General features: G+C 50.4%; 12 protein-coding genes across 12 annotated transcripts; 8 read left to right on the forward strand and 4 right to left on the reverse strand.

Moving 5' to 3' along the window:
* Nucleotides 1–227: 227 nt before the first annotated feature.
* ASPVEDRAFT_65669 (uncharacterized protein) lies at nt 228–3,339 on the forward strand (the record flags this gene model as incomplete). Its single annotated transcript, XM_040815832.1, has 2 exons — nt 228–629; nt 682–3,339. The coding sequence occupies 2 exons, from the start codon at nt 228–230 to the stop codon at nt 3,337–3,339; spliced, it is 3,060 nt and encodes a 1,019-aa protein (XP_040672968.1).
* ASPVEDRAFT_46560 (uncharacterized protein) lies at nt 3,318–6,050 on the reverse strand. The gene is made up of 11 exons (XM_040813581.1): nt 5,648–6,050; nt 5,543–5,570; nt 5,247–5,485; nt 5,051–5,198; nt 4,912–5,002; nt 4,836–4,865; nt 4,724–4,790; nt 4,073–4,676; nt 3,937–4,025; nt 3,663–3,885; nt 3,318–3,607 (listed from the first exon to the last, which is right to left on the reverse strand). Exons 1-11 carry the CDS (start codon nt 5,917–5,919, stop codon nt 3,407–3,409), a joined length of 1,992 nt encoding a protein of 663 aa, XP_040672969.1. The 5' UTR covers nt 5,920–6,050; the 3' UTR covers nt 3,318–3,406.
* Nucleotides 6,051–6,459: 409 nt separating this feature from the next.
* Nucleotides 6,460–6,837, forward strand: ASPVEDRAFT_88462 (uncharacterized protein; the record flags this gene model as incomplete). The annotated part of the gene is made up of 3 exons (XM_040818329.1): nt 6,460–6,645; nt 6,719–6,766; nt 6,823–6,837. The coding sequence occupies 3 exons, from the start codon at nt 6,460–6,462 to the stop codon at nt 6,835–6,837; spliced, it is 249 nt and encodes an 82-aa protein (XP_040672970.1).
* Nucleotides 6,838–7,253: 416 nt separating this feature from the next.
* ASPVEDRAFT_876951 (uncharacterized protein) lies at nt 7,254–8,966 on the forward strand (the record flags this gene model as incomplete). The annotated part of the gene is made up of 6 exons (XM_040818125.1): nt 7,254–7,464; nt 7,506–7,599; nt 7,653–7,840; nt 7,889–8,199; nt 8,247–8,675; nt 8,736–8,966. 6 exons carry the CDS (start codon nt 7,254–7,256, stop codon nt 8,916–8,918), a joined length of 1,416 nt encoding a protein of 471 aa, XP_040672971.1. The 3' UTR covers nt 8,919–8,966.
* Nucleotides 8,967–9,013: 47 nt separating this feature from the next.
* ASPVEDRAFT_88464 (uncharacterized protein) lies at nt 9,014–11,892 on the reverse strand (the record flags this gene model as incomplete). The annotated part of the gene is made up of 4 exons (XM_040818330.1): nt 9,014–9,415; nt 9,486–9,741; nt 9,795–10,012; nt 10,066–11,892. 4 exons carry the CDS (start codon nt 11,890–11,892, stop codon nt 9,014–9,016), a joined length of 2,703 nt encoding a protein of 900 aa, XP_040672972.1.
* Nucleotides 11,893–12,979: 1,087 nt separating this feature from the next.
* Nucleotides 12,980–15,716, forward strand: ASPVEDRAFT_361731 (uncharacterized protein). Its single transcript, XM_040811150.1, has 5 exons — nt 12,980–13,222; nt 13,276–13,343; nt 13,393–14,233; nt 14,281–15,332; nt 15,386–15,716. Exons 1-5 carry the CDS (start codon nt 13,148–13,150, stop codon nt 15,603–15,605), a joined length of 2,256 nt encoding a protein of 751 aa, XP_040672973.1. The 5' UTR covers nt 12,980–13,147; the 3' UTR covers nt 15,606–15,716.
* Nucleotides 15,653–16,559, forward strand: ASPVEDRAFT_88466 (enoyl-CoA hydratase/isomerase family protein; the record flags this gene model as incomplete). Its single annotated transcript, XM_040818331.1, has 4 exons — nt 15,653–15,862; nt 15,928–15,987; nt 16,048–16,400; nt 16,448–16,559. 4 exons carry the CDS (start codon nt 15,653–15,655, stop codon nt 16,557–16,559), a joined length of 735 nt encoding a protein of 244 aa, XP_040672974.1.
* On the reverse strand, nt 16,541–18,489 carry ASPVEDRAFT_876959 (uncharacterized protein; the record flags this gene model as incomplete). The annotated part of the gene is made up of 2 exons (XM_040818126.1): nt 16,541–17,164; nt 17,231–18,489. The coding sequence occupies 2 exons, from the start codon at nt 18,487–18,489 to the stop codon at nt 16,666–16,668; spliced, it is 1,758 nt and encodes a 585-aa protein (XP_040672975.1). The 3' UTR covers nt 16,541–16,665.
* Nucleotides 18,490–18,764: 275 nt separating this feature from the next.
* On the forward strand, nt 18,765–21,081 carry ASPVEDRAFT_141118 (uncharacterized protein; the record flags this gene model as incomplete). The annotated part of the gene is made up of 6 exons (XM_040807720.1): nt 18,765–19,570; nt 19,619–20,375; nt 20,424–20,505; nt 20,549–20,689; nt 20,741–20,876; nt 20,925–21,081. The coding sequence occupies 6 exons, from the start codon at nt 18,765–18,767 to the stop codon at nt 21,079–21,081; spliced, it is 2,079 nt and encodes a 692-aa protein (XP_040672976.1).
* Nucleotides 21,082–21,306: 225 nt separating this feature from the next.
* ASPVEDRAFT_876971 (Hsp70 family protein) lies at nt 21,307–23,526 on the reverse strand (the record flags this gene model as incomplete). The annotated part of the gene is made up of 11 exons (XM_040818127.1): nt 21,307–21,510; nt 21,559–21,697; nt 21,748–21,955; nt 22,051–22,148; nt 22,198–22,297; nt 22,345–22,600; nt 22,647–22,713; nt 22,760–22,804; nt 22,851–23,299; nt 23,350–23,420; nt 23,474–23,526. 11 exons carry the CDS (start codon nt 23,524–23,526, stop codon nt 21,314–21,316), a joined length of 1,683 nt encoding a protein of 560 aa, XP_040672977.1. The 3' UTR covers nt 21,307–21,313.
* A 257-nt stretch (nt 23,527–23,783) lies between these two features.
* ASPVEDRAFT_33447 (uncharacterized protein) lies at nt 23,784–24,945 on the forward strand (the record flags this gene model as incomplete). Its single annotated transcript, XM_040810735.1, has 4 exons — nt 23,784–23,868; nt 23,919–23,983; nt 24,034–24,499; nt 24,548–24,945. 4 exons carry the CDS (start codon nt 23,784–23,786, stop codon nt 24,943–24,945), a joined length of 1,014 nt encoding a protein of 337 aa, XP_040672978.1.
* A 233-nt stretch (nt 24,946–25,178) lies between these two features.
* Nucleotides 25,179–26,131, forward strand: ASPVEDRAFT_88471 (uncharacterized protein; the record flags this gene model as incomplete). Its single annotated transcript, XM_040818332.1, has 2 exons — nt 25,179–25,400; nt 25,460–26,131. The coding sequence occupies 2 exons, from the start codon at nt 25,179–25,181 to the stop codon at nt 26,129–26,131; spliced, it is 894 nt and encodes a 297-aa protein (XP_040672979.1).
* Nucleotides 26,132–26,698: the final 567 nt, after the last annotated feature.

Consider the following 26,698-nt stretch of genomic DNA (forward strand, 5'->3'; position numbering starts at 1 on the left):
CCCGCAGATCTTCATGCTTAAGATTAAGGTACAAGACACCAAGGCCAATTGCTGCTGTTCTCTCTACCCACTCCGGAATCACATTAAGCTGCCGAGTCGGATATTCCGTACACTCCTCTTGTGACCTCATGCCTCGTCCTGATTCGGATGCGCAGTTATGGGCGATAAATATTGCGCAAACATGATATCCCTGTCCATACTCTGCACACAAATCAATATCTAGGGATATGCATCTAACAGCCTGGCTTCAAGCCCTGCTCTTGCTTCCAATAGCATCATGCACCTTCCAGGACCCCGAAAACACAGACCGCATCAAATTCCGATACTGGCTCCCAGACGCCAGTGTAAACACGACCACGGTCCAAAATGACATCCGCTCGGCCTCCTCAATTGGCGCAGGTGGCATCGAGCTTGTTCCGTTATATAACTACGGCGGATCCCTAGCGGCGCCCCCGTCCGGCGCGGACTGGGCTACCTATGGCTTTGGGACGGAGGCTTATAGCCGTGTCCTTAAGGCTTCGCTGCAGGCTGCCAAGGATGCCGGGATGGTCTTTGACTTTGCGTTGGGCCCGAACCAGGGACAGGGTGTTCCTGCTGAGACGACGGACCCGGGATTGCATTGGGATTTGGTATGTTTCTTCGGAGATAGCAGGATATCACAGCTGACGTACCACTACTCAGGCGTCGTTTAATGCTACTGTTTCTCACAATGGGTCATATAATGGCAGGGTCCCTGGATGGGGATCGGGGGAGCTGGTTGCACTTGTTTCAGCACAAGTATTGTCCTCGTCGGTTATCCATAACCCAGCCAGCTCGACGTTTGGCACGCCATCAACGACGTCTACCCGGCTGGTACTTCAGAATGCCTCTCTCACTGACCATACGGATTATGTCCATCGTGATGGAACTGTACAGTTGCAGTTCGGCACAAAGGCTACTCACCACCTTTTTGCATACTACCAGTACCAGGACCTTGCAAAGAACCTGGACATCGAAACGAACACGACCGGAAGCATTTTCGACAACGGATCCTACATAGTAGATCACTTCAGTGCCCGCGGTGCACGAACCACCATTGACTTCTGGGAGAAATATATTCTCGACTCCGAGACCAGACAGCTGCTCTCCGAAGTCGGGAACTATGCCTGGGAAGATAGCTTGGAAATCGAATCCAACATCTCCTGGACGCCCTCACTGCCACAGAAATTCCATCGAATGACAGGGTACGACTTGCGGAAATACCTCCCTTTAATCCAGTTCGGCAACAATAATCCTGGTGTGCAGCCATCCTATCCAGGCGATATGCAATGCGTTCTTGACACCGAAGATGCTGGCCAGGGCGTTGTAAATGACTACCGCAAAACACTAGCCCAGGGATACCAGGAGTACTTAAACACCTTGAAGAAATGGACGTCCTCGCTCGGTGTCGAATACTCCGCCCAGCCCTCGTATAACCTCCCGCTGGACATGGAATCCAGCATTGCACACGTCGATGCCCCCGAATGCGAGAGCCTCGCCTTCAACGACAATGTCGATGGATATCGACAGTTCTCGGGTGTAGCAACCGTCGCCCAGAAAAGCATCATATCCAACGAGATGGGGGCCAATATGCGCAAGGCATTTTCGCTGACCGTTTCACATCTGCTCTGGCAGATTAACCGTGCCTTTGCGGGAGGCGTGAACCAGGTTGTCCTCCATGGTCAGACATATTCGGGGAATTACTATGATACGACATGGCCTGGGTATGCGTCGTTCTTCATGCTTTTTGGAGAATCGTATAACGATAAGCAGCCTGCTTGGGAACATAGCTATTCAGACATGATTGCGTATGCGAGCAGGAATCAGTTTATTTTGAGACAGGGGATGCCGAGGACGGATGTTGTCTTTCTGAATAAGGATTCTGTCACGGATCCTCAACTCGGAACTGTTTATGCTGGCAGTGATCTGGTTGACGGTGGGTATACATACAGCTACTTATCGCCGGATAATCTAGTCATGGACGGTGTCAGGGTTGAGAATGGTCTTCTTGCACCGGAGTCCCCGGCCTATAAGGCTATTATTGTTACTGGACATCAGAATGTCACGCTTGAATCTGTTAAGAAGCTGCAGCAGTTCGCACGGGCTGGGATTCCTCTTATTCTCAGCGGTGGGCTTCCGGGGTACTATCCCTCTGGGAATTCCACTGATACCAAGGCAAACCAAGATGCAGCTAAAGCGGCTCTCCAGAGCCTAGAGAGAAGTGAGAACGTCTATACCACTGGCACGCACAGGGTTGCCCATCGCCTAACAGCTATCGGCATTGCTCCTCGCGTCCGCGTCCAAACCAACGGCACCTGGTATCCAGTCTACAGAACAGACAACGCAACAGATACAGACTACGTCTTTTTATTCTCGGACTCTACATCCAAATCCCCCTCAAATGGCTCAGTAACCGTTCAAACTACGAAAACGCCATATTTCTTCAAGAGCTGGAGTGGACATCGTTCCCCGATCGTCCATTACCAGACCAGCAACAACGGCACAATCACAATCCCACTGACACTTGCAGTAAACCAAACAACAGTCCTAGCATTCAGTGACAGTCTAAAAGCTGAAATAGACACCCCTCCAGTTCACGCAATTCATCTCCCTCACTCCGTTATAGGGTATGGCTATACCAGAGACACTGGACTGGCGCTCCACGTCAGTCCCTCCCACCAGACAACAAACACCTCTGTCCCGCTATCAAACGGCAAATCGCACCATCTTCCGGCATCTTCATCAGTCATGCAACCAGGAACTCCCCGGCAAAAATCATTCAAACTCTCAAACTGGACCCTAACAGTCGAACACTGGGCCGCACCATCAAATCTCTCCAATGCGCATATCCCAGCCGTGAAGCATAACACTACGCATTTATTGAATGCAACGTTCCTGCCCTCCTGGATTGATATTGAGGGTTTGCACAATGTCTCTGGTGTTGGATACTACCACGCTGAGTTTCACTGGAATTCTAGCACGAATATTACTGGTGGTGGTCACAATTCAGGGGCATATATCTCCCTCCCTCCAGTGCCGCATGGGCTGCAGGTATATGTCAACGGCCATCGACTCCATGGGGTCGATTTTAACAGGCCGTTTGCTGATATGGGACCTTATCTCACTTCCGGGGTGAATGTTGTGGAGATTGTTGTTCCCACTGTGATGTGGAATTATATCCGCACCTTGTATGGCGATATTGAGATTGCAGGATCTGAGCCTTTGTTGACAACAACGGGGCCTTTGCCGTGTCTTGTTGAGACAGGACTTATGGGGGAGGTGGAGATTTTGCCGTATGTGGTTAGTTGGGTTGATATTTAACTTGTATATATTTTTGTTCAGACGACTTTAAACTTTTGTATTATGTATATATAGTAGGTAAGCCGGGTTACATAAAACCCCATAGATTTCTCCATCCCTTCTCCAGGATGTCCCTGTCTCTGGCTGTAGCAAGGTCGTGAATCTCGTCCAGCTCGCGCAATTTCTTCTCGACAGATATAAAGTTCGATAGGTCTTCCAGCTTCCATTGCACATTCCCCCAGTTGTTGTAAAGTTTTATACCCAGCCACAGTGGGATGAAGCATAGTATCTAATAGTGAACATTAGCGTACCCTCACACTTCCGTCTAGAGAGGATATATTCACGGATAAATAGGCAGACAGGAATCTCGGGCCTGCCCAGTTATGCCACAGTGCAGAGCCATCCGCAACAGCAAGTACAAACAGACATCCGAATAGCGCAAGGTACATCGTCATGGGCTGTCCGTGAGAGCGCCAAGGGTAGAGGTCTTCCGTGTCGGGATTGCGAAATCGACGGAGATGGGCGAATTGGGGCGCAGCGTTGAGTTCATGTCGGTGGAGGGACATACTGGGGATGTTAGATTATAATGCATCGAGTATGCTTAGAAGATAAACACACCAGTTATAGAAGCGGATGAACGCCCAGCACTCACAGGCCCAGACGATGATGCAACACACAGAACCCATTTGGGAGAGAACTTCGAGAAGCTGATGTAGTGTTAGACGTACCTACAGGAAATTAAGGAGTAACTTACACTTGATATTGTCGTATCCGAAGAGTTGTGTGGGGACAGATACAAAAATGGCACCCACATGAAAAAGCACGATAGCAGCATGGCTCGAGCCGGAACCTGATAGTTATTTGTCTTCCCAAAGAAAGCGATGAAGCGCCATTGAGGCCCTTGCAGTCGCCTAGTAAGACTGAATAGCGTTCGCGAGGCAACATAGAGATTGGTGTTTGCAGAGAACACAGCGGTGACGAAAATGACCGCCGTAATCAGATTTGCGAGACCCGGTATATTCGACATGGCGGCACTGATAACGAAACCCGAGTCGGTGTTGTAGTTTTCGTTATCTGGATGCTCTTCGATAACTGGTGATCCCAGCCATGACAGTCGAGGAAGGTTGGCATCGTTCCACTCAATATTCAAACTCAGCAGAATGCCTGCAATAAAGTAGATAATCCAGACAAGGAAGCTGGTCCAAGTTGCGACAAAGCGCACAGAAATATATGGCCACGGGCTCCTGTCTCTCGGGTCTGTCGATGTTTTGCGCCTTCGGTCAGGCCGTGCTTCGAGCGCGGTGGCAGCAGTAATGTCGACGCCGACGTACGCGAAAGCAGCAATGGAAAATGCATAGCTACTGTGGTCAGTTTGACATGAAACAATCGAAGTACATCCACTTACAATATAGCCGAACCCCAGTTGTCAACAGCAGTTTTATCGAACGGGAACATGGGACCGTGCTTGTAATCTGTAAAGGTCAGTCCTGTTGAAAGCGAGCATGCAGGATGCTTACATTTGGTACCAATATGCTCCCTCTCTCCAGCTAATCGCCATAAGCCTTAGCATATTAAATTCAGGGCGAAGCTCACCTCCGAGATTGATCGCAATCATACAAGCGATTACGATAACAACGCCCAGAATCTTTATAGAGCCTCCGATCACCTCCGTCAAACCATAGATCTACCACGTATTAGCCTGTCGCAGCTTCTTTCGGATCCATGGCCATACCTGAACGCCGAAACTATTCAGTAGGACCAGGAAGAGTGGCACAATGAAGAACATGACTATTCCTTGGATCACCTTGCCCGGGTTCCAGTAATCCAGCACGCCAGCCGCCGCAACGATTAGGGCTGCGAAGCTAATCGAGTACGTAAACCTATGACACGATCAGACAGCATTCAACGAAAACGAGCGATAAGCCAACCAGTATGCTATTCCCACGGCTGTTCCCAGATCCTCGTCGACGAACTTGGCAACGAATTCGACAAGCGCACCGGAAATCGGCCACAGGGCGAGAAACTCGCCAATGCATTGCATCACCATCCAGGCCAGCAGGCCCATCACCGTGAATGCAATCAGAACCGCTCCAGGACCTCCAATTCGCAGAACGGTTCCGCTGCGTATGTACAATCCAGCTCCGAGGACCCCGCTTATCGTGATCATCTGGCCGGTCAGGTTAGATCGTCGGATGGCGGAGATGTAGATTCAGTGGTCCCTTACGAAGACATGGATTCCGCGAAGTCGTCGCCTGTACGGATGAAATATCGTGTCAGCAAATGTCTCATTCCGTCATATTTCACGACACCCAATTACCAAGACCCTTACTTCACGGTGCGGTCCTTCTCGTGGATGGCAATGACAATCGGCCCAGTCGTACCCCCCTCGTCCGCTTCATCTGGAGCTCCCAAAGGGCTCTCGACAGGCCCAAGAGAGCTCGACCGCAGAGAGTTCGGCTGTGGACTGGTAGATATGGTGGGCACACGCAAGGTATCGCCCAAGCTGGTAACTGTCGAAGGCTCTCGCTCACGAGCAGCCGGGGACCAATCCAAATCATCGAGGTTGATTCTGTAGTCGTCGCTACTGTTTCGCGAAGCCATCTTGCATGACTTCGGGCATCGCAACGCACATACGAAGGAAGAAGCGTTGGTCAATGGTGCGGAGGCTGCGCAAGTTATGCCTCGGGCGCGCTTGCTGCGACTCATCGCCCAGTTCACCCATTCCGCCTCGGAAAAGAAAGCATCGACGGCTAGCCCTGCATGGTTAGGCAAACACTAAGTTTGTCTTTGCCCGCAGGACTCCCATCATCGCCTCTTCGCGGTGGGATGTGATAGGAGGAAGATGTGGCTGGAGCAAGCCGCGTGCATGTGGAATGCGCAAGCGGCCCAATCATCCTCCATGAACATATCGGGTCTCCCCTCCTCGACTGGACAGCGTGAACAACGCACCTGATGGGGTCTCAGTGGCAGAGCCTCTTGCTCTCCGCTTCGCTTGGATGCCTCCAGGTGCCTGAGAATCCCCCGTATAATTCCCATCCGGGATCCAGAAGGAACAGATTGTCCCTATCAACCACCATTTCATGTATCCCACTTTTCAAGCCTTGCCGTTATAAATAGTATCCCGATAGACGTACAGTTTGAATGTCTTTTTTCGAGAGGACGCTCAGCTTCGCATCGTCGCTGTCATCGTCGCCTCCGTCGCAGCCTTCGTCTGGCACGATGTGTCGGCGGCAGGATACGGACGCACACTATCTTACAAGAGCGAAGCTACAGCGTCTCCTTGAGAACAAGTTCCCTAACCATCCTGGCAAGGATTTCCACATTCGGGTATGATGCCGCTGGACGCTTGTATGCCAACCCTGCTCTGCTGACTTCTGCTGACTTCTGCGATTTCTCGCAGCTCTTCCAGAACGTCTGGTCGTTCGATGCCCCTGAAGAAGTAACGCAGGTAAGTTCCCGCCTTGTGATCCGCTGGATGCCAGTTCCTCCACTGACAAATCACAGGCCGAACTTCAGTAAGTGTCCACCATGCAATCGTGCACGAGCTGGGGGCTGTGATGTGGCTTAGGAAGGACTGACTGGTCTTCGTGTTCGCAGGGCGATCGCCGAGTAAGCAAGGACTATCACCCCAAAAATCCGAGCGAGGCTTGAGTCTCGGCGGCAGATTTAGGAAAGGCCCGTGGCTGTTGATCCAATCATTGTGTTGTTGTGGGCTTTTCTTGTCGCATTTGTGGTGGTTGTCATCAGGCTGTTCTGGCCCCCGCGGCGCTTTTCGGGGTCACCGTGTCAAACCCATTATCATATTGAATAGAAAAGGATTAACAAGGCGCACTTCGCATTTTTCGTAAACACCATATTTGAACGGCATCGCGCTGTGTAGATATTGGCTTTCTCGGCATAAACCCATCAACTCGCGACAGCAACCGGAGACTAGCATGGAACTCGACAGTCTGCCCCTACCAACGCGACCGTATGGTCCCACACAAGGCGAACCAAGCAAGGGACCCTCAATAGCGGATTTGCCCGACTTGTACTCGCTCACTCCATATACCGAGGACTTCCAGGCTCGCGCTGAATCACGAGGATGTTTCAGGGCGGTGGAGTCGGCATCTAGGGTAACTTGGATTGAGGTTGACGGGGACCAAGGTACACCTCTCACCCGCGTAGCGATCGTCCATGGCTGACAGTCAATCTAGTCACTGCAAGAGCTTTGAGCTCGCTGGCCGAACTCCGTGGATGCAGAAGTCTTCACGTCCCACGGGAAAATGGGTTAAGAATTTTGTAAGTCAGGCGAAACCAAGTAATACGCCTGCGGTTTGTCTGACTGTTACTAGATCTGTCAACCAGCCCAACTCCTGGAGGCCGCTGAATATCACGGGCGATATGTTCAGGGAGATCGTGAATATTGCTGGAGCCTCATCCGATCTCCTGGAGCTGCCGCTATCCTTTTTCCAAAGGTCCATGGCTGTCGAAGAAGGTTTCAGCAGCAGCCCGGTTATCAGGCACAACGCCGACTCGATCGGTCAGTATCATGCGGCATCCGCTATACAGGATGGCTACTAATATACAGAAGAAATTATTTACATCATGAAATACGCGACTAAAAAAGTGGTTCATGAAAAAGGAATGGACCCGTGGGTGCTACGCCAAACAGGGGTATATCAAAAATACGAATTGGCAACCAAAAACAGCACCTGGGTGTTACTACACCCAACAGAAAAATGCAGCTTCCAATCTCGCCTTGAGAGCTTCCTTCAGTCGCCAAGTCAGCGAGCCTGTCTGCATCGTAACCCACTTCTCATTCATAACATCTTGTTTGGGTCGTTCACGTCGGCCTGGCGAGAATATATCAAGCACCTGGAGGGCCGCATGTTGCCCATTGTAAGTGTAAGCTACTCAATCTCTGACATCTCAACTGATAGTCAAAGGCCAATACTACAGTCGCAGCGGAAATAGATAAGGCGCTGAGAGTCAATTATGAGTCCTTGACAGCCATTCGCGGGACCGAAAATCGATGCCTAGTTCTTCAGCCAATCTTTCGGTCACTCGAGAAGACTTTCGACGTGCTTCACCAGGCCAATGCGAGCCTTTCAGATTCCGGCGTAACACGGCAGCATGAATTGCAGGCAATGAAGCAGCTGCTGGACAATTATTCAACCGCCATCAACTCGTACGGCCAAGCCGCGTGGTCACTGCAAACCCGGACATCAAGGATAGCATCGCACATCACTGACACTCTCTCCTTTAAGGATGCGTACGTCGCAAAGCAGCAGACCGAGTTCATGGTGCGAGACTCCACCACAGTTCGCGTCATAACCGTGGTGACACTGATATATCTCCCTTCAACATTCATGGCCGTAGGTGCTTTTTAGTGGAGCTAGTAAAGGGTACACCCAGCTAACCTTGAACAATACCAGACTCTCCTCGGAATGAACGGCTTTTTCGAGATGGACGACAATCATAATGTTGTAGTGTCTCCGCAGTTTTGGATATACATTGTTTGTTCCGTGCCCTTGACCGCAGCAACACTATGCTACTGGTGGTACTTCCAGAATGCCAAACAGCGCACGGAGCGATCGACTGACGCCTTGATGGTTTGAAAGGCTTCTAATATCGGTGGGATAGGGTTTTATCCATGGGGTGTATTTCTAATAGATGGAGCATTTGGTAGTTTCTTTTTTTTTTTTTTTTTTTTTCAATGATCGATGCCCATTTCAAGAAAGGATCCAGAAGAGGAAGCAATCAGCATCTTCAGCTGTTTATTTGCATCACACTGTACTGTGGCATCGTCTAGCGCGGGCGCATATGATAATCGATTTATCTTTGCGCTTCCGATAAAATCGGATTTTTCAAGCGAGTGAAGAGGCAATAGGTAGGCTCGCAATCCGTGGTTCTTGCCGATAAGAACAAGAGTGCTCCCATCATCACATACGAACACACTATCAATGCCGATGTTTAGTTTCCGGGTGTTGGTTGACCGCGTAAAAAGATTGACGTGGAGGATACGCCGGTGATCCGAGACTACGACCAAGCAAGGATCGCCCGCCTTGGACATAAATAAGCAACATGTTGTAAAGAGGGAACGAAAAGTCTCTGACTGAAAATCAGAATCGAGTCAGCGTTAAAATAAAATAAGAAATGCTGCGTCATTCAGTCAGACAACGTACTTCGATTGCCACCGAGAAGTCCCTCCAGCATTTTCCACTATAGGTCTCCCACAGCCTTATAGAAAAGCCACGCGAGCCATCTTGAATTACGACAACAAGGAACTTTCCATTTGGCGTAAAGTCTAGGAACCGGATTTGCGCTGCCGAACCGACCACTATTTTCTCGACAATTAGGTTGGCGGCCGTAGTCACCGACATTAACGAGCTTTCCGAAACGGAGTTTGAACGGCTATCGCGCCGTAACGAGGAGCTGCTACTATTAAAACATGAGTTAGTGATAATATAAAGGTTTCTGGGATAAATACTCACCCCTCATTCGCCGTCCCCATCAAATGCTCGGTGTAGGCAAGATATATCCTACAGTCCATCTCAGAGCCTTTCGGTCTATCCGTAGTGACAAACGCCGCGAGAGATCCATCGGAGGACATGGTGACTCTTTTGATATAGCCCATATGGTCATAGGAAACTCTAACACCATCATCAACCCGGACAGAAGAAGATGTGCCTGCGACATTATATACGTGACACTAAAATAGTTAGCAATGGCCAGGAAAATACTGGATACTACACAACAACATACCTTGAAGGATTCCGCATCGAGACAGTTGCAGATTGTGTTGGAGCTCACTGCAAATGACTTGGTTGCGCCATCCGGGATTCGAAGAGCTTGAGGGGGTGGAATCTGTGACCCATCGCGCAGAGCAGACATGATCTCTGACACGGTCCAGAATAATGTATTCTGCGAAGAAAAGAAAGCTAAATAATCCCCGTCCAGAGGGGAGAACCGAAATCCAAATCCATTAGGGTTGAGGTTATACCCAAAGCTTCGCAGCCGAAAAACAGAGGACTCGGATGTCCGGTGTTTCATGCGGGCGATGAGCCGATCTATGACGGAAGCTTGCTCCGGCTGGCCTTGCGCAGGTTGTGGTGAAGGTGGGGGCGCTCGCTTTTCAAAGCGCTGATGGATTGCTTTCAGTCCAAGTTCCACTTCCCTTGCAGTGGCTCGTTGGCCACAAATAGGGTGCAAGACTTTGCTCTGGAGATAATCGAGCGACTCTCGAATCACCCGTGACAGCGTTTCATCTCGAGCACTGCTCTGCTTCAGGTGGTCAAACCAGGAGGTAACAGCGGGCGAAATTCGGGGGGTTGAGTTCTTGGTCGTGATAAAAAACAGGTCTCCCTCTGGCCGCTCACCACGCTTTTCTGTGAATTCTTTCACCCCGCTTGGCCCGCAAAGCATATAGGTTATGACCAGCGAGAAGATGCAACCCAGAGACCAAACATCGCTTCGAGGTGTTACCCTGCCATCAGGTGTGCCACACTCCGGGGGCAAGTATATCCCTTCAAAGCCTGGGGCAGCGCTGGAATACTCGCGATTTCTCATACGCGTGAGACCAAAGTCAGTTATCTTCCAGGTTTCATCAGGCGCATACGCATCATAGACCAGGACATTGCTAGGCTTCAGGTCAAGGTGAAGGCAAGCTACCCCGTCGAACCCATCGTGAAGAAAAGCAAGCGCACCAGCCAATGCAACCCCCCTTTCGAAAAGCATGCTTTTTTTTTGTAGGGTGTCGAGGGGGCGTTCATCTCCGTGAAGTTTGCCGTTGAGGTACTGATCAAGATCGCCAGTGGCCAATGGGAAAAATAGGCTGCTAGTATCACGGTATTGTAGAATCGCCACGACCATCACCAAATGATCGTGTTTCCTTGGCTGTTTCATGATCGCCTTATATACATCAAGCTCAACCGTGAATGACTGTTGCCTCTTGAAGTCTTTGCGTGCCAGCCATTCTGGTTCAAGGTTCCCACTCCGATCCCCGGTAGACCTGACATGGTGCCGTTCGATCTTCACTTTATAAACTTCACCAAAAGCACCACCTCCTATTCTTTGTTGCCTTTTGTAGGGAAGCGGGCATTGAGATCGATAATCCTGATATGTTACATCTTCTTTCCGTTGCAGGGTTATAGCGCAGAACTGAAATTGGGTGTCGAAAAATTCGTTTGCGAATGTAGGAAAGAATAGCCGGGCTTTGTCAAGCGGAATCGGAAGTTCATCGTCCGTTAGGCGTGGGGGCTGTAGGAGAGCATCATCGTGAACGATCAAGTCGGTGAATTGCCGTAACAGGTTAACATCGTCTGCACGCCTGATTCGAACGACAACTGCAAATAGGGTACTCAGATTCCGTACAACGTGACGCACTATAGCTGATATGATGCCGTCTTTTGACGTGCCGCCGGGGGATATCAGTTGAAATAGCTCATGGAGTTGCTCCTCGTCCATCCGAAAAACTTCCTTGGCAGTCCCATTGGGATAAAATGGTTGTTCTTCGTGATTTCGTACGCGGAGCTTTTGTAACCGAGCGGCGAACTCATCGCAAATTTGATTTATTCGCTTCATTCCCTCCATCTCGAGACATTGGTGCGTGGCCGTGGAGGGCTGGGGCCGAACGGATAGTTTCACGTAATGTAGGATGGGCGGAGGTGGTATCGAGGTACAGCAGTCATTACCTCGCGCGAGGGACCACTGCAGCTGAGACCTATATTATAAGAAGGCTATGAGCGACTGACTTCGCAAGAACGCGACGGGGGATGGCAGCATACCTTGTTTACCAACGTCGCCAGGGACCTCCAAGTCAGGGTCCAAGCAAGAGGAGAACCAACGTCAGCGAGATAAGACGCTGGGCCAAAGGCATCTGGGGCAATTTCACCCGCATGTGAGCCAAACTCGTTTCGATATGAACGCGCGGTACGGCAGCCAATAAGAGCGAACGGACATTTCCTCGTGTTGAAGGTTAGGTGGCAGGTCAAAAGGCATTTACCGGCCGCTCGTAATAGGCCAGGTGGGAAGCCCTCCAGCATCGAGTGTTGGCATCGCAAAGCATCGTGGCTGTGTCAGTGCGTGGCTGATTACAAGCTGATTGCCCGATAAGAGAGCCGCGGTGTCAAGCTCGGAGCAAGCGGCTCTGGCGTGGAGGTGGCGAGAGGCACGGAGTGGTGGGGCTGTGGATGCAAAAGCGAAACTGATCTCCAAACTCAATGACGGATCTGGACAAGGGAGTGACAAGAATGACAAGCATGGGATGGAACTGAGACCCAACGATGGTGCAGACTTGATCTTCTTTCTGGCTGGCGATGTTGTGGCTTCCACAAACGGCAGGTGCGACACGTGACCCTACACCCAGATTTCACCAAACAGCCTCTTACTCTTGTTTGGTTTTGACTTCCGTTACATAGTCTTGATCTATCATGATATGCTTACTTGCTTCTGGGGGTTTGCGGAAGAGTTGACGATATGTCGTGCTTGATGCATCAAAGTCGGAACTCATGCTTCATCGCGATATATATTTCCTGATGACCCCACTTTCTTGTAATTTCTGAATTTAGGGGTTAATGAAGCCACCACTGCAGTGCTACAGATCCAGCAATTTTAGTATACTGACCAGCCCCAGGAGCAATAACTGGACCTGATGTTGATACATAAGCCTCAATGAATCCATGGGTTCCTTTTTGCTGGTTCCGGTGCGGGGAAGCTGAGACCTTCGGCTATCCAGCTTCCACAGGCTTTCGCCGAGACATTATTTCCAACCGCCCTGGCTGGGATTGCGGAAAATTTCTGGTAAATTGATATTTCATCGGAGAATATCCAAACCACCGGGAACCGAATGGTAATGGCCGACGTTTATGAACCTCCTCGGCTGCGGGCCTCAACCGCTTGCGTGGCATGCAACAAGAAGAAGGTCGGCCACCAACGGGGCTTAACACTGTATCGAGATCGCACTGACCGCAACAGGTACGATGTATATTTTCGGAGACTAGCAGTAAATGTCGGAATTGTCTCCGACACCAATGGCCATGCTTGTGGGTGCGAAGCAAAATGTCGGATTTGATCAACCACTAATGACTGCAGCCAACGGGAACCAAAACGCCGAGGGCGACAACCTGGATATGCCAGACGAGATAGACGGCCAGGAAGAGAACAATTAGCGCCACTTGACGCACAAGTATCCCCAGATGTCAGCTCGCTCCCACTGAACGCGGTGGAAGAGATCACTCCTCCCACTACAACTTGGTCCCTTACCTCAGAAACAGCATGGAAGGATTACGATGCAAGGCCAGGGCGAAGTAACGTGAGCGCTTTATGGAATCCATACACGTCAATAACTGCAACTGGAGGCTTTATGGAGCGGAATGACTACTTTCACGACACGGATTCGATAACCAATGATGAGGGGACACTGCCAATTGCACCTGCAGAGACATTATCAGAGGATGATGTGCAATTGCTGCGTCTTCAGCGTGCCTTCGATATACCGCCACGAGCTGTCCGAGAGAGCCTCGTCGATACATTCATGAAACGCTGCGCACCATGGATGCCGATCGTGGAGCGGAACTGGCTGCAGGATATCGACAACAGCAAGCCGTCGATTCTTCTACTCCAGGCCGCTTTTCTTGCCGCCAGCCGAGTAACCTCAGCCCCAGCGGTGGCATCGTATGCATCCTCGCACGAATTCTATCGCCGAGCAAAGGCGCTCTTTTATTCGGGATGGGAGAAGAACCCGCTGACCGTAGTGGCGGCGGTTTGCATCTTGCATTGGTACAATCCTGAATGCCCAGAGCATGTTTCAACGAATACAAGCGGCTTTTGGCGATATGTCGGCATTGGGTTGGCACACCAGATTGGCCTGCACAAGGAGCCGTTGAACACCGAAGGGAAAGCTCTACGGCGACGGCTATGGTGGAGCCTATTTGTAGGTTGCTCTGTCTATTATCAGTGGACTTGCTGACCATGCGACAGGCAAGGGACTGTTTGATATCTGCTGGACAAGGCAGGCCACTAGCGGTGAATCTCTGCGATAGTGAATTAGCTCCACCGCGTATAGACGATTTTCGAGACTCTAGCCATAGGCCGGATCTGTTCATCTCATACGTGGAAATTTGCTCCATCCTCGGCCATTTGACCCAGTGTTGCCGGAGGGACTCCCTGACGCGCCGCACAAGGCAATCAGTTGGCAAATCCCTGCAGCGATGGATTCATGGATTGCCCAAATCGCTGCGGCTTTTTGCGAGTACAGGCTCCGATACTGAGCTGTCCAGTTCCGAGAAGCCTCTTTCACCCTACGATTTCGAGGCGAGACAACTTCACGTTCCATATTTCGTCTGCCTTATAATTCTCAGTCGATCCCAACCAGCACACCATGCCCCGTCAGCAGCGGCAATTCTTGCATCCGCCTACGTCGTTGCAATTTTTGAAGACTTCCTTGCTCGCGATGAGATCCAGTATCTGGGATCGGTATTTACCTTTTATCTTCTGGCTACCGGTATTGGAATGCTATCATGTAGAAGAATTCCACTCTTGTGGTCAAAGGCTGCGCCGGGAATGCAGACAATCGATTCATCCCTGGAACAACTCGCCAAACGGTGGCCGTCAGCGATGGCACCCCTCAGAGTCTTGAGAGCGATTACCGAGAAGCAACAGTCTTTGCCAGCGGCTGATAACCATGTCGAGGCACCCAGTCTTCAGGATGAACATCGGGCATTTTTTGATACGCTTGGCCCTGGTCTTACCTGGGCTTGGGAAGACCTTATGCGTCCGAGGATGCACCAAGACGGTGCTGAGGCAGAATATACTGGGTCTATAGGGTACCGGGTTAGCGAGGGACCCATTCCCCCGGTATCCTCGCGCACGCGAGGAAATGCTGCAGCAATAGTAGACACCCTACCGACCGGTAGTCTATTTGACCCAGTCAATGACTTCCCCGAGCTTAACAACCAGGACGCGTTGGATCACGGGCTTTTCCAGTTGCAGTATGATGGCATCGGAGACTGGCTGCTGAATGACTACGATACGTATGGCGATATCATGATTTAACGCCCAGACTCGTGGTAACCCCGGTTACAAGAATAGAGCAAGACGACGCACTTCAAATGCGGATTATGACGTCGCCACCTTTTCCACGATTATTTACCCCTCCAGCCCCGCGGTCGATGCGGTATTCGGATAACCTCAGATCGACCCCCCGCATTTCGGCTGTCGGCGATTTACCAAGAACCGACATGGGAGGATGCCCTTGTACACCGACTGACCTCGGTCGCATTATTCTAGATACTCTTCAGTTATAATACTCCACAGCGACCTAATCTCATCTCAGTTGTATCATACATGCACAATGTCTGAAGTAGGAACGTTCCGCAACCTCTCACTCGAGCGACACGGCAATGTGTTCGTCATAACTATGCAAAAGCCACCGGAGAACCGGCTGAACACTTGGTATTGCCAGGAGATCATCCGCGCATTCCGGACAGTAGAGAAGATTCTTGGTCCGGATAGTGAAGGCGCAGTTATCACGCGTGGAAGCGATGCGAAGTTCTGGTGTACCGTACGTGATTGGACCCATATTGGCAGGGGAAAAGGCATTGCTAGGTGTTGACTGACAGATACCAGGGCCTCGAACTCGATGAATCAGATAGCAACCCATTCGCCAACTCTGATGGCTTTTATCCGGTATTTCATGCCTCCATCACCCCTTGGTGCCGCCAATGGCTCTAATGCGTAATTTCTCAGCTCGTCCACACTGTACTGGACTTCCCATTCCCCACGATTGCCCTGCTAACAGGTCATACCTTCGGCGGAGCATGTCCGTTCGCCCTCGCGCACGATTACCGGATTATGAACTCTAAACGCGGTTTCTTCTCCATGCCACCTGTCAACTTAGGACTCCATTTCGACGGCATCGGGTCGCTTCCGCGTTTGAAGCTGCGACCTGATATTGCTACGAAGATGCTACTTGAGGCGCATCGGTGGACCGGGAAGGAGGCGCTTCAAGATGGTATCGTCCATGCTGTTGCAGATCCGGAGCACATGCTGGATGCCGCGCTGGAGATGGGCAGGAAGTGGGCTCCAAAGGCGAAGATGGGGTATGTTGTTTTCTAGCTTGGTTTCTGCAGCGCTAATGAGATTATAGGGTGTATGCAGCATTGAGAGCGGAGCTCTGGGGTGAGGCGATTCAGAAGTTCCAGCGGATTAGCTATGTCCATGGCAGGCTGACATCTGCACCGGCGAAGGCGAAGATCTAGACAGCCAAGATATACATAGGTCTAAATATCATGTTTACCTTTAGGCAGTCCAATGCCAAACAGCATTGGAGCTGATATTCCATCTATAACTTCTATATAAGGAAGGCTACAGCTTCGCCCGAACCTGCCTATCCCCCTTATCCCAAACCTGAATGCCATCCTCCCTTCTCCATCCAGCAGGGAAATACTTCGGACCTAGAATCTTCTTCTGCACCTTCCCCGTCCCACTTTTTGGGATCTCCCCCTCCAGTACCCTCAGCACAGTCGGCATCTTGTACCCAGCAAGGACCCCTCTCAAGTCCGTTCTTAACTGGTCAAGCGATACCGTCTTTCTCCCATCCTTCAAAGTAACTGCAGCGGCAACTCGCTGACCATACTCGTCGTCGTCAACACCCACCACCATGACCTCCCCTATATAGTCTAAGCCTAGGATCTCCCGCTCGATATCTAGAGCAGACAGCTTATACCCGCCGCTTTTTATGATGTCAATCGAGGCCCTGCCAAGTATGAAATAGTTTGGCCCTTCGCGTCGCGCAATGTCACCGGTTATGAAATATCCATCCGCGTCGTGCGCTGCGGCTGTTGCGGCAGGATCATGGAGGTATCTGCATGGTTTACCCAATTAATTAACATGTACACCACGAAATTAATCAGGTATGGTAGAAACTTACTTTGCAAAAACATGCGGTCCCTTGACAAGGACCATCCCCTCCACGCCCAGCTTCAGATCAACCCCTGGAGATATCCGGCCCACGCTATTTAGCGGCGACGACCCGTCAATATCCGCCTTCAGCACAGCATGAAACTCCGTTCCTCCATACCGCGTGAGAATTGGCTTTCCGTCTAGTATCTTCGTCCAGAATTGCTGAACCGGTCCAGGCAGTGCCGACGTCCCACAGAGAAGAACGCGTAGTTTCCGAGCACCCTGGATATACGGTTCCTGCTGCAAGGGCGGTAAACTTGCGATATGCGATTCAAAGTACCGCATCATCCGGGTGTATATTGTTGGAACCCCCGAGAATACGCTTAACCCACCCTTGGACCAGCGCTCCCACGTCCAAGCCGGATCAAAGCTCCCACTGCGGAACTCGATGCATGCACCGGAGATGAGAAACGGCAAGAACGTCACCCCAATCCCTGTTGCGTGGTGCACGGGCAGGAGATGCTGGACTGTATCGAATTCTGTGAGACGGTACTGGTCCGCGACGTCTTCGGCTGCGCCGAGGATGTAGCTGCGTCGTTGGACGGCGCCTTTTGGTGGGCCGGTTGTGCCGGAGGTGAAGATTACGAGCGCCGCAGAGTTCATGTTTGGTATGGGGTTTGAGGAGACCGTTATCGAGTGCGCATCTAGGGGTGCTGGTTGGAGGTGTTGGGAGATTGTGAGATGGGGGAGGTTGGCTCCGATTGCTTCAACGACGCCCTTGGTGAGAGTTGTTGCATTGTCTGAGGATATTATTGCGGCGCATTGTGCTCGCAGAACGAGGGACTTGGCTTCTTGGACTGGGAGGGCCGTTGCTGCGTGCGTGTTAGTATATGCATTGTAGATGTGGGATGAGAACTGACTTATCGGGACCACAGCGGCACCAAGGGCCAGGATAGCTATAAAGGCAACGGCATATTCATATCCGCCGGGCGCTATCAGGGCAATAAATACTTCCTGGTCCTCTTCCAGTTGCCTCTGCGTTTCTGTACTTAGACTTTCTCTCAACGCCCGTCTAAGAGCGAGTGCGTCGGTCAGAAGCTGTAGATAAGTCTTCTCAACCCCCGCATTAAGATCTCTGATTGCAGCTCGCGGGGGCAGTCGGTGTGCAAAACGGAGCAGTCTATCAAAGATTGGTAGGTTGGGAAGTACATTTTCACCATCATGTCTTGGGACAGTTAGGGTACGGTCACCAGGACCAACCTGGTGGTGCTTGCTCTTGTAATCCATGCCACTCAATGTGATGAATCAACGGCTACATCCCAGTATGATCTCGGTAAATGGATTTATACCAGTACTCCAAGACCATTACCGATCGACTGTTCTGCCCGATTCCATTCTGGAAATTCACCGAGTGCCGGCCGGTAGTCGGCCATTTGTATACATCTACCCTCGGATACATGGCACCACCCGAGGTGGAGAAGATATATTGACTCGCTCATAGCTGATTGAAACCTGAAAGAATAGAGAACAGAGATTATTCAATGCCGCTTGCATAACCCACCATGCCCGACTTCACTGACAACCTGAGCCCGAGCAAGCCCGACGGCCCGGAGCTCCTGGCACAAGAGCGCGCACAGTCAAACATCCCAGTTAACGAACTCGCAAACCACCTACTAGGCAAGGATGGATTTCTCGCCCGACAGTCAAAGGTTTTATCGATAGTGCAAAACGAGCCTTTGCTAAACAAGTCTCACCAGCAGAACCTCTCTCGACCAGATCGGTTCAAGCTTGCCCTTGCGCGGGGGAAACTTCTCCGCCGTCTCGCTGATAAACATCAGTGGACACAGGAAGAACATGAAACGGCCGAGTATTTGGTCGATGATGTCTCGCCGTATATGCTGCACATGGGGATGTTCATCACCACGATCCGCGAGCAGGCAAATGACGAACAGCGCGCGTACTGGCTGCCAAAGATAGAAGGCTGGAGGATCACCGGTGCCTATGCGCAGACAGAGCTTGGGCATGGTAGTAATGTCCGTGGGCTGGAATTGCAAGCTCGATATGATCCACGGACGAAGGAGTTTGTCCTGCATAGTCCCACTCTGACGGCAAGTAAATGGTGGAATGGCACGTTGGGCCGGACTGCGAATCATGCTATTGTTGTTGCACAGCTTCTTCTCCCGGATCCAAGCGGTGCTGAGGGCTCAGATGGAACGAAGTATGTGTCTTATGGTCCTCATCCGTTTATCGTCCAAGTGAGAGACTTGAAGACGCATCTGCCGTTCGACGGGATTGTGATTGGGGATATTGGACCGAAGTATGGATATGCAACGATGGATAACGCATATATGCTTTTTGACAACTACCGGTGAGTTTTTCTCCAATACAATATCCAGTCTATTCCTAACATATCTAGAATCCCCCATTCTGCAATGCTATCTCGCTACTCTAAGGTCGATCCAGAAACCGGGAGATACACAAAACCAGAAGAAGCCGCCGTCGTATATGGAACGCTCACATACATGCGCTCTAAAATAATCCAGCACGCCAGACTCGTTCTCGCGCGCGCCGTGACAGTCGCAGTGCGATATACCAGCGTCCGACGACAATTCCCAGACCGCGATGGTGCGTCGAACAGCGTCGAACTCCCAGTACTTGACTATCCAACCGTGCAGATCCGCATATTGCCTCTCCTCGCAACATCATTTGCGCTTCACTATACGGCGCTGGCCATGCAGGATATCTACAGCAAGACCCGCAAACAGATTGAGTCTGGTGATTTTAGCAGCCTTGCATATATGCATAGCATGTCCTCGGGCCTGAAGAGCCTGTGTACAACGCTGGCGGCAGATGGGATCGAGACTTGCCGGAGGGCACTGGGAGGGCATGGCTATGGTGGCGGAAGTGGGCTTATCCAGTTGAATAATGACTATTTGTCGAAGCCCACAGTGGAAGGAGATAACTGGATGATTACGCAGCAGACAGCAGCGTATATGATCAAGAAGATTGCGGCTGCTGTTGGCTCTCGTGGCGCTGCTACTGATGAAATTGATGTTCAATTCGGGACATATCTGCCTCTTGTGCAAAGTAGTGGGAACGGGGATTGTAAGTACGATATACTGGGAAATGATCAAGACTTGGTCAAAGCCTTTCAGCACCGGGCCACCGCACTCGTATGTATTCCCACCCTGCCTGCACCTGATATTATATTAACTCTCCAGGCCTACAATGTATACCAAGAACGCGTGATAAAGAAACGAGCATGGACTTCCCTAATGACCCATTTCCACAAACTCAGCAAAGGTAGGTTTCCCCTATCTTATTCAAGCACTGCTAACGGCACCAGCACAATCCCAATCAATCCTCGTAACGCAATTTTACGAGGCCCTCGCCACAAACAAAGACCTGCCAAGGCCTGCACTGGCAGTTTTATGGGATCTATACCGGCTCTTCGCCTTGTTCACTCTTGAGGCAGACCGATATGAGTGTACGTCCCTACCTTCTATATACTGAAACTGCTTCCTAACATCCCATCTAGTTTTCACTTGCAATGCCGCGTCAAGATCTCAGCTAGACGAGATCCCCAACAACATCAATGAACTAATGGCGCGTATCCGACCTCACGCAGTTCGACTGGTCGATTCATGGAGTATTCCAGATTACCTCTTGGATAGGTATGTCTTCGCTTTGGGAGAGCAAAGATCTATATGCTGACTAGTTAGTGCTCTTGGACGATCTGATGGGCGGGTCTATGAAGATCTATTCAACAGGGCGCATAGACTGAATCCGCTGAACAAGTTCACTGTGAATCCGAATTACTGGGAGGATGAGATTGTTAAGGGCGGGGATGACTTGAAGAGTATAACTTCTAAGCTCTAGGTTATTCTTGACGACCACCAGTCTCAGTTCTACTTGTATGACGCCTGAATCTGAGAGGTAGTTGCATTAGGGCTTTTCTAGCCGCGATGATATTAGGCGATGCCATTACAATTCCCATCCGGTATAAGTCAGCTTCACATTTTAGATTAAAATCACATTTTCACTCCAAGTGGTAAATACGGCCTTGGAGTATCAAGAATTAAAAGAAAGCACAGCTACAATCTGCTGGGTACTAGTATTTGGATCGCACGCTTCCGTAGGACACACCGTTAAACTCCAACTCAAAGATTAAAGACGCAGAGGTCGGGGTTATGGATAATGTAAAAGGGATATTGAAGTACTCCACACCCTTTGAATTCTTCTTCCGCTCAAAGAGCGTCTGGGGAATCTGGCGTAGATCCGCCTCGACTAGACACAAGTGCATAACCCCTATATTTGTAAGTGTTGTACTCGGCTTGAGGACAGAGAGGTACTTACTCCTGTCTAAGACGTCTGGTGCATCCTCATCATTGCAGAATAAAAGGGAGGAACGGAATATCAAATTCTTGGGATATTTGACTCTTGCGTTTCTAGAGAACTGCAGCTTAATGGGCTCGTTCTCTGAGAGCGATGAGGACTGGTCAAATTAGCGATGATCTGTGCCAGTGGGAGCCATGATTCACTTACCTTCCTGACGAACCATCTCATCCGGTCGTCCACTTTGTATGCTTCCTCGAGCGAGTCCCAGTATTTGCTGGGATCGTCTTTACTATGGATCGCAGGATCGAATGGGACACTGACTTGAGTTCCGTAATGGCGGCGCGCAATGCGACTTTCTATCTTGTTTCCTTCGAGTCCACGATGGACAGCACCGCTGCGTCTTGAGTCAGTAATCCTGATCAGTAAAAGTAGAGCTTCATACCTGACGATTGCCGACCATCTAGGAATACATTAGCCCAGTGTTTTAATTTCGAATCTGGCCTAACTTACCCATTCGGAGGTTGGAGTATATTAACCCCTGGATTCAGCTCCTTCAGCCTATTGAATAGATATTCGGAAGAGCCAAACCCGCCGACCAGGATGATTGTCTGTCAAGGTATCAGCTAAATATATCCAGAGTTATAAAATAGTAATCACCTTGGCGGAGAAGCCCTTTTCTCTAACCGCCGACATTTGCTGATCAACCAACTCCTCGATATCGTGGATTACCGGGTCAAAGATACCTCTTATGTCGTCGCTGTGTTTGATTAGAGCCTGCTTTTGATGTTGGGTACAGTAACATACTTGCTAAGCACAAAAAAGCCGCCCTCAATTGGTACCTCAGGGTCATTGGCAGCTCCTACTACTGGGATGAAATGCTCGACCTCGCCAAAATCTTCGTCGTAGTCGCCCATGAAGTTCGGCTTAACCCGCTCTTGCCAGAAGGTCATGGCTGTCTCCCTTGACTTGCGAGATAGGGCTCTGTACGCCTTCTTTCCCATTCTCTCTCGCAGGAGCGCGTCGAATCGGCCATCCAGAAGAACAGAGCCGCAGACATCGCCTACACCAAGTTAGCTACAGCTAAGGGAGCTCATTGCTTTGCCTACCCGTTCCTTCGGTCACCTCGGCGAGGCATAATGGTTCAAGGTTCTTGATTCGGTAAGATATCAGGTCCTATACTGTCAGTGCTGGTCCAACCAGTAGTTGGGATGGAGCTTGCCACAGTACCTCCCCCAGCATCGCAAACGATAAAGACGTCGTTGATCTATTTGATCAGAACCAGGCATAACATACTATTCAGGATTACATACAGCTACAGTATTCGGCTGAATTGCACGAAGAGTGTAAAGCGCAGCTGCCTCTGGCTCTGAGACAAGGGAGACATTCTTATAGTCAGCCCCAGCCCCAACGGCAGCTTCTAGCAGCTTGTATTTGGCTTTGTCTGGCCACACGGCAGGAAGAGTGAGGATGTATTGCAAATTCATCTGAGATTCGTCAATGGCAAGCTGGCGCTCAAGGACTTGTTTTGTGTGCTTGATCAGCTGCTTCAAATAGTCCTGCACTGCTAGCTTGACACTAACGTCGTATTCCTTTAGCAGTACTTTGGCCTCTATGGATGGAGTGTATTTGACTTCCCCGTCCTCGTCGAGTAGAAGCTTGATACCGCGACAGGCTTCAGCGAAGGGCCCAACCTGGTATCCCCATTGCAAAGCTATTCCTCCTCTGTATGCTATGTCCGACGGCACTTTCACGGATGTTCCTGCATTGTTGTTAATCTGGGCAGAAGGGGACACGACTCTAACCACTCACTATTGCCGCCACCGGGCCACTTGGATAGCACTTGGATATCTTCAATTGATCCTGCGACACAGTATGCGATGCTAGCAGAGCATTATGTTATCGTCTATAAAGTAGGACCCGAGGTATCACTTACCCACTATAGGTGGTTCCGAAATCAATCCCCACGACAATCGATGGACCTTCCATATTGACGGTGGTTGAACAGCAGTTTGAATGAGAGTACAGCACTCTTCATGACATGCACGACATATCACTTACACTTTATATCCCTTTACTCAGGTATCGTCGTGACGTTATATTAAAGTTGCAAATAAGGTGGTTACTGAGAAATAACCCTTCCCCCGTCGGACCACCATCGCAGACTTTTCTCATACTTTTCCAAGCCAGAGCTATGACATATATTCTCCCCCTACTCCCGGCCATCCGATCAAGAAAATCTGACAATGGGCTTTTCGTGGAATGTTTGGCCGTGGCCTTGGGCGTCTCCTGTCCACATGCAACAACTTCGACAGCGAAACTACTGGGAGGGTGAGTTCTGAGTTTAATCTCACTATACGCTGCTGACATTGACCTTCAAGACAATTACCGCAAGGTGCGACGCACTTTGAACGCCCAAGAGGTTTTTGCCGCATCACTTTATGATGTACGTGATCTTGATGCTCAGATTAACTTCAACAACTAACTCCAATGAAGGAGAATCGTGCCCTTAAAGAGCAAGTTGCAACGCTTCAGAATGAAAACCTAGCCGCTGCAGAACGATCCAGGCGTCAGGAGGAGTTACTCCTCGGCGCTCGTACTCATGCCTCACAACAGGAAAAGCAGTACCAGCAACAGGTGAATAGACTGTATGCTCGGATGCACACGCTGCAATCAGGCCCGGCCCGTCTCACGGATGAAAGTGTTCGGGACCAGATGGGGCGTCTTTGCTTTGAGCTGGACACCTGGGTCAAGTTGAACTTCAGAGACACCGATGATCTGGAGCCTATTGCAGAGAGCGAGGAGTTGCATTCTACCTCGCCGCAGCGCTGTTCCTGGCTCCAAGCGTACGTACTCAACTTTGTCCAGGTTCTGATATTTGCCCCGCGCCGATTCGGGTTGAATGATGATGAGCCATTCGGGCATTGTGTTGCAGAGATCGAAGATAGTGTTCACCAGACAAGTGCGTGTAGCTGTCCACTTGGACCCAAGCAGAGCTAATGAATTATAGACTCGCAAGCAGCGTTTCATAACTGGAAATTGGCTACTGGATCTGCCATCGAGGAGCTGACAAAGGAGCAACAGAATGGCACTCTGGCATACATCATTCAACATATCGAGACAGAATTCCGCCCCGCGACACCACAAAGATCCAATTCCAGGAAGCAACAGTTGCGAACGTTCCTGGAGAATTGCGTCGCTCTGAAGAACACCCTCGCGCGGCAGCCAGATAACTTTACCTTCTTTCGCAGTCCCGCCGGGGCTGAGTTCTCTGCTGGGGCTATGACGAGCTTCGATGGTAGGGAACGAGGCACTGTGAAGCATTCTCTCTGGCCAGCTCTTGTCAAGCATGATGGTGCCACCCCCTATGTCATCATACACGCGGAACTGGTGTGGATGGCAGACTAGCTTCGGTTTAGGGTTGTGGGAGATGGCATCACCTAACTATAATTAATGTCCATTTAAGGCTAGCCATGATATGTCTAAATCTGTCGGATCATACTTTATTGCCATTATAGCTTGCGCTTCTCTAGATTGGGTTTGCGGACTAACCATCCGATACATGTCCGCATCATCCCCTGTTGGACAATGACGTCTTGAACAAAGTACACACCAGCCCTCCAGTTGTCTGAGAATACATCATGGCCTCAATCCAAACAATCCTCCCTTCAGAGACCATCACCCCAGCCAAGATGAGACTCGCCACACCAGAAGAAAAGACAGCGGGAGATCACTCTTGCCAAAATGGGCCCTTGATGGATAAGCTCACAGAAAGCAGGGAAGAAAGGAAAACACCTAAACACCAGAAACCGAGACCCCGCTCTCCACTAAACCTCATCGAAGAAAAATACGCTGATAACGAGGTAACTCCTCAAAAGCCCTGCCTCAATGCCTTAGATATAGATATTAACAGTCCAGTCAGTGGCACTTCCTAGTCGCCTGCATCTACGATGCCCGCACCGCAGGCCCCAACGCCCCCCGAATGCTCCAATGGCTGCTACAGCGCTACCCAGACCCCGAAGCCATGCAGTGCGCCAAACAGGTTGATATCCTGCGTTACTTCAACGCACTAGATATGCAGGCGCGCGTGGCGCGGTTGAAGCAACTGGCTGACTCGTATGCGCGGTATCCGCCGAAACTGGGAGTTGTCACGCAGAAGAAGGATCGGTTTGGGAGGGAGGGGTTTGAGAGCGAGATTGCGCATTTGAAGGGTCTAACGAGGTATCATGATGATGCGTGGAAGATCTTTTGTCGGGATGGGCTTTATGGGAGGGAGTGGGATGATGAGGAGGCGCAGTGGGGGGATGTTGACCCTGAGGATCCGTATTTGAAGGCTTATGTGGAGTGGTTGGGGGAGGAGGGGGAGATCAAGCAGGAGATCAAGCAGGTGGGTATTGAGGAGACTGTAAACATGGGTAATAGGCCTAACATCTTATCTGGCAGGCTGCGTCTGCGACTGTTCTCTGACTTGGGAATCTGGCTTGCTCTTGGGCTAGGGCTTGCGTACAACTGGCGTCTCATGGAGTTCAACATCATCAGATTTTACCGCCTGTTTCAATGTGATATAGCGCTTGGGGAAGTACAACAACGCTAGGCTAGCATAATAGTCTAATCACTAATCTGATCTAATACAAAGATTTCGGCTGGTCTAAGTCATTTGAGAAGCGCTCAGATGTCGGTCCACCTCGCCCCAGAGCGCATTGCACAATTGCTCAGTATACGCATACCCCTCCCTTGTAGCCACCATATAGCTCAAGCGTCCATGTTCGTAATCTGCCAGAGAATCTATCCGGTAAGCGTAAAATCATCACAGTCTATTAGTTCTAATCTCTAGCAATCCGCTAAATAAACAATCTTAAGTGACATAGGTATCATATTACCATTGGGAGAAGTACGGCCCCATTCTCCCAGACCCTGAGCATCTCTATCATGTCAGCGTACATGAAATTGGCCCTCGTGGTGAGAATATATTCCACACTCCCAGAACGACATAACTCCCTCTGGGCGCGGTCCGCTCGCCGGAGAACCTCAGCATTCACAATAGGTTTGCCGTTGTCATCTTTCCAACAATTCCTCCTCCATTTCCCAAGCGGTCCTTCCATGCAATCCTTTGCATATTGCGATTCCGTGTAGATAATGACCTTCACTTGATTTGGCCCTC

The sequence above is a fragment of the Aspergillus versicolor genome (assembly GCF_001890125.1).
Source record: "Aspergillus versicolor CBS 583.65 unplaced genomic scaffold ASPVEscaffold_12, whole genome shotgun sequence".
In the NCBI taxonomy this organism is placed as follows: Eukaryota; Fungi; Ascomycota; class Eurotiomycetes; order Eurotiales; family Aspergillaceae; genus Aspergillus; species Aspergillus versicolor.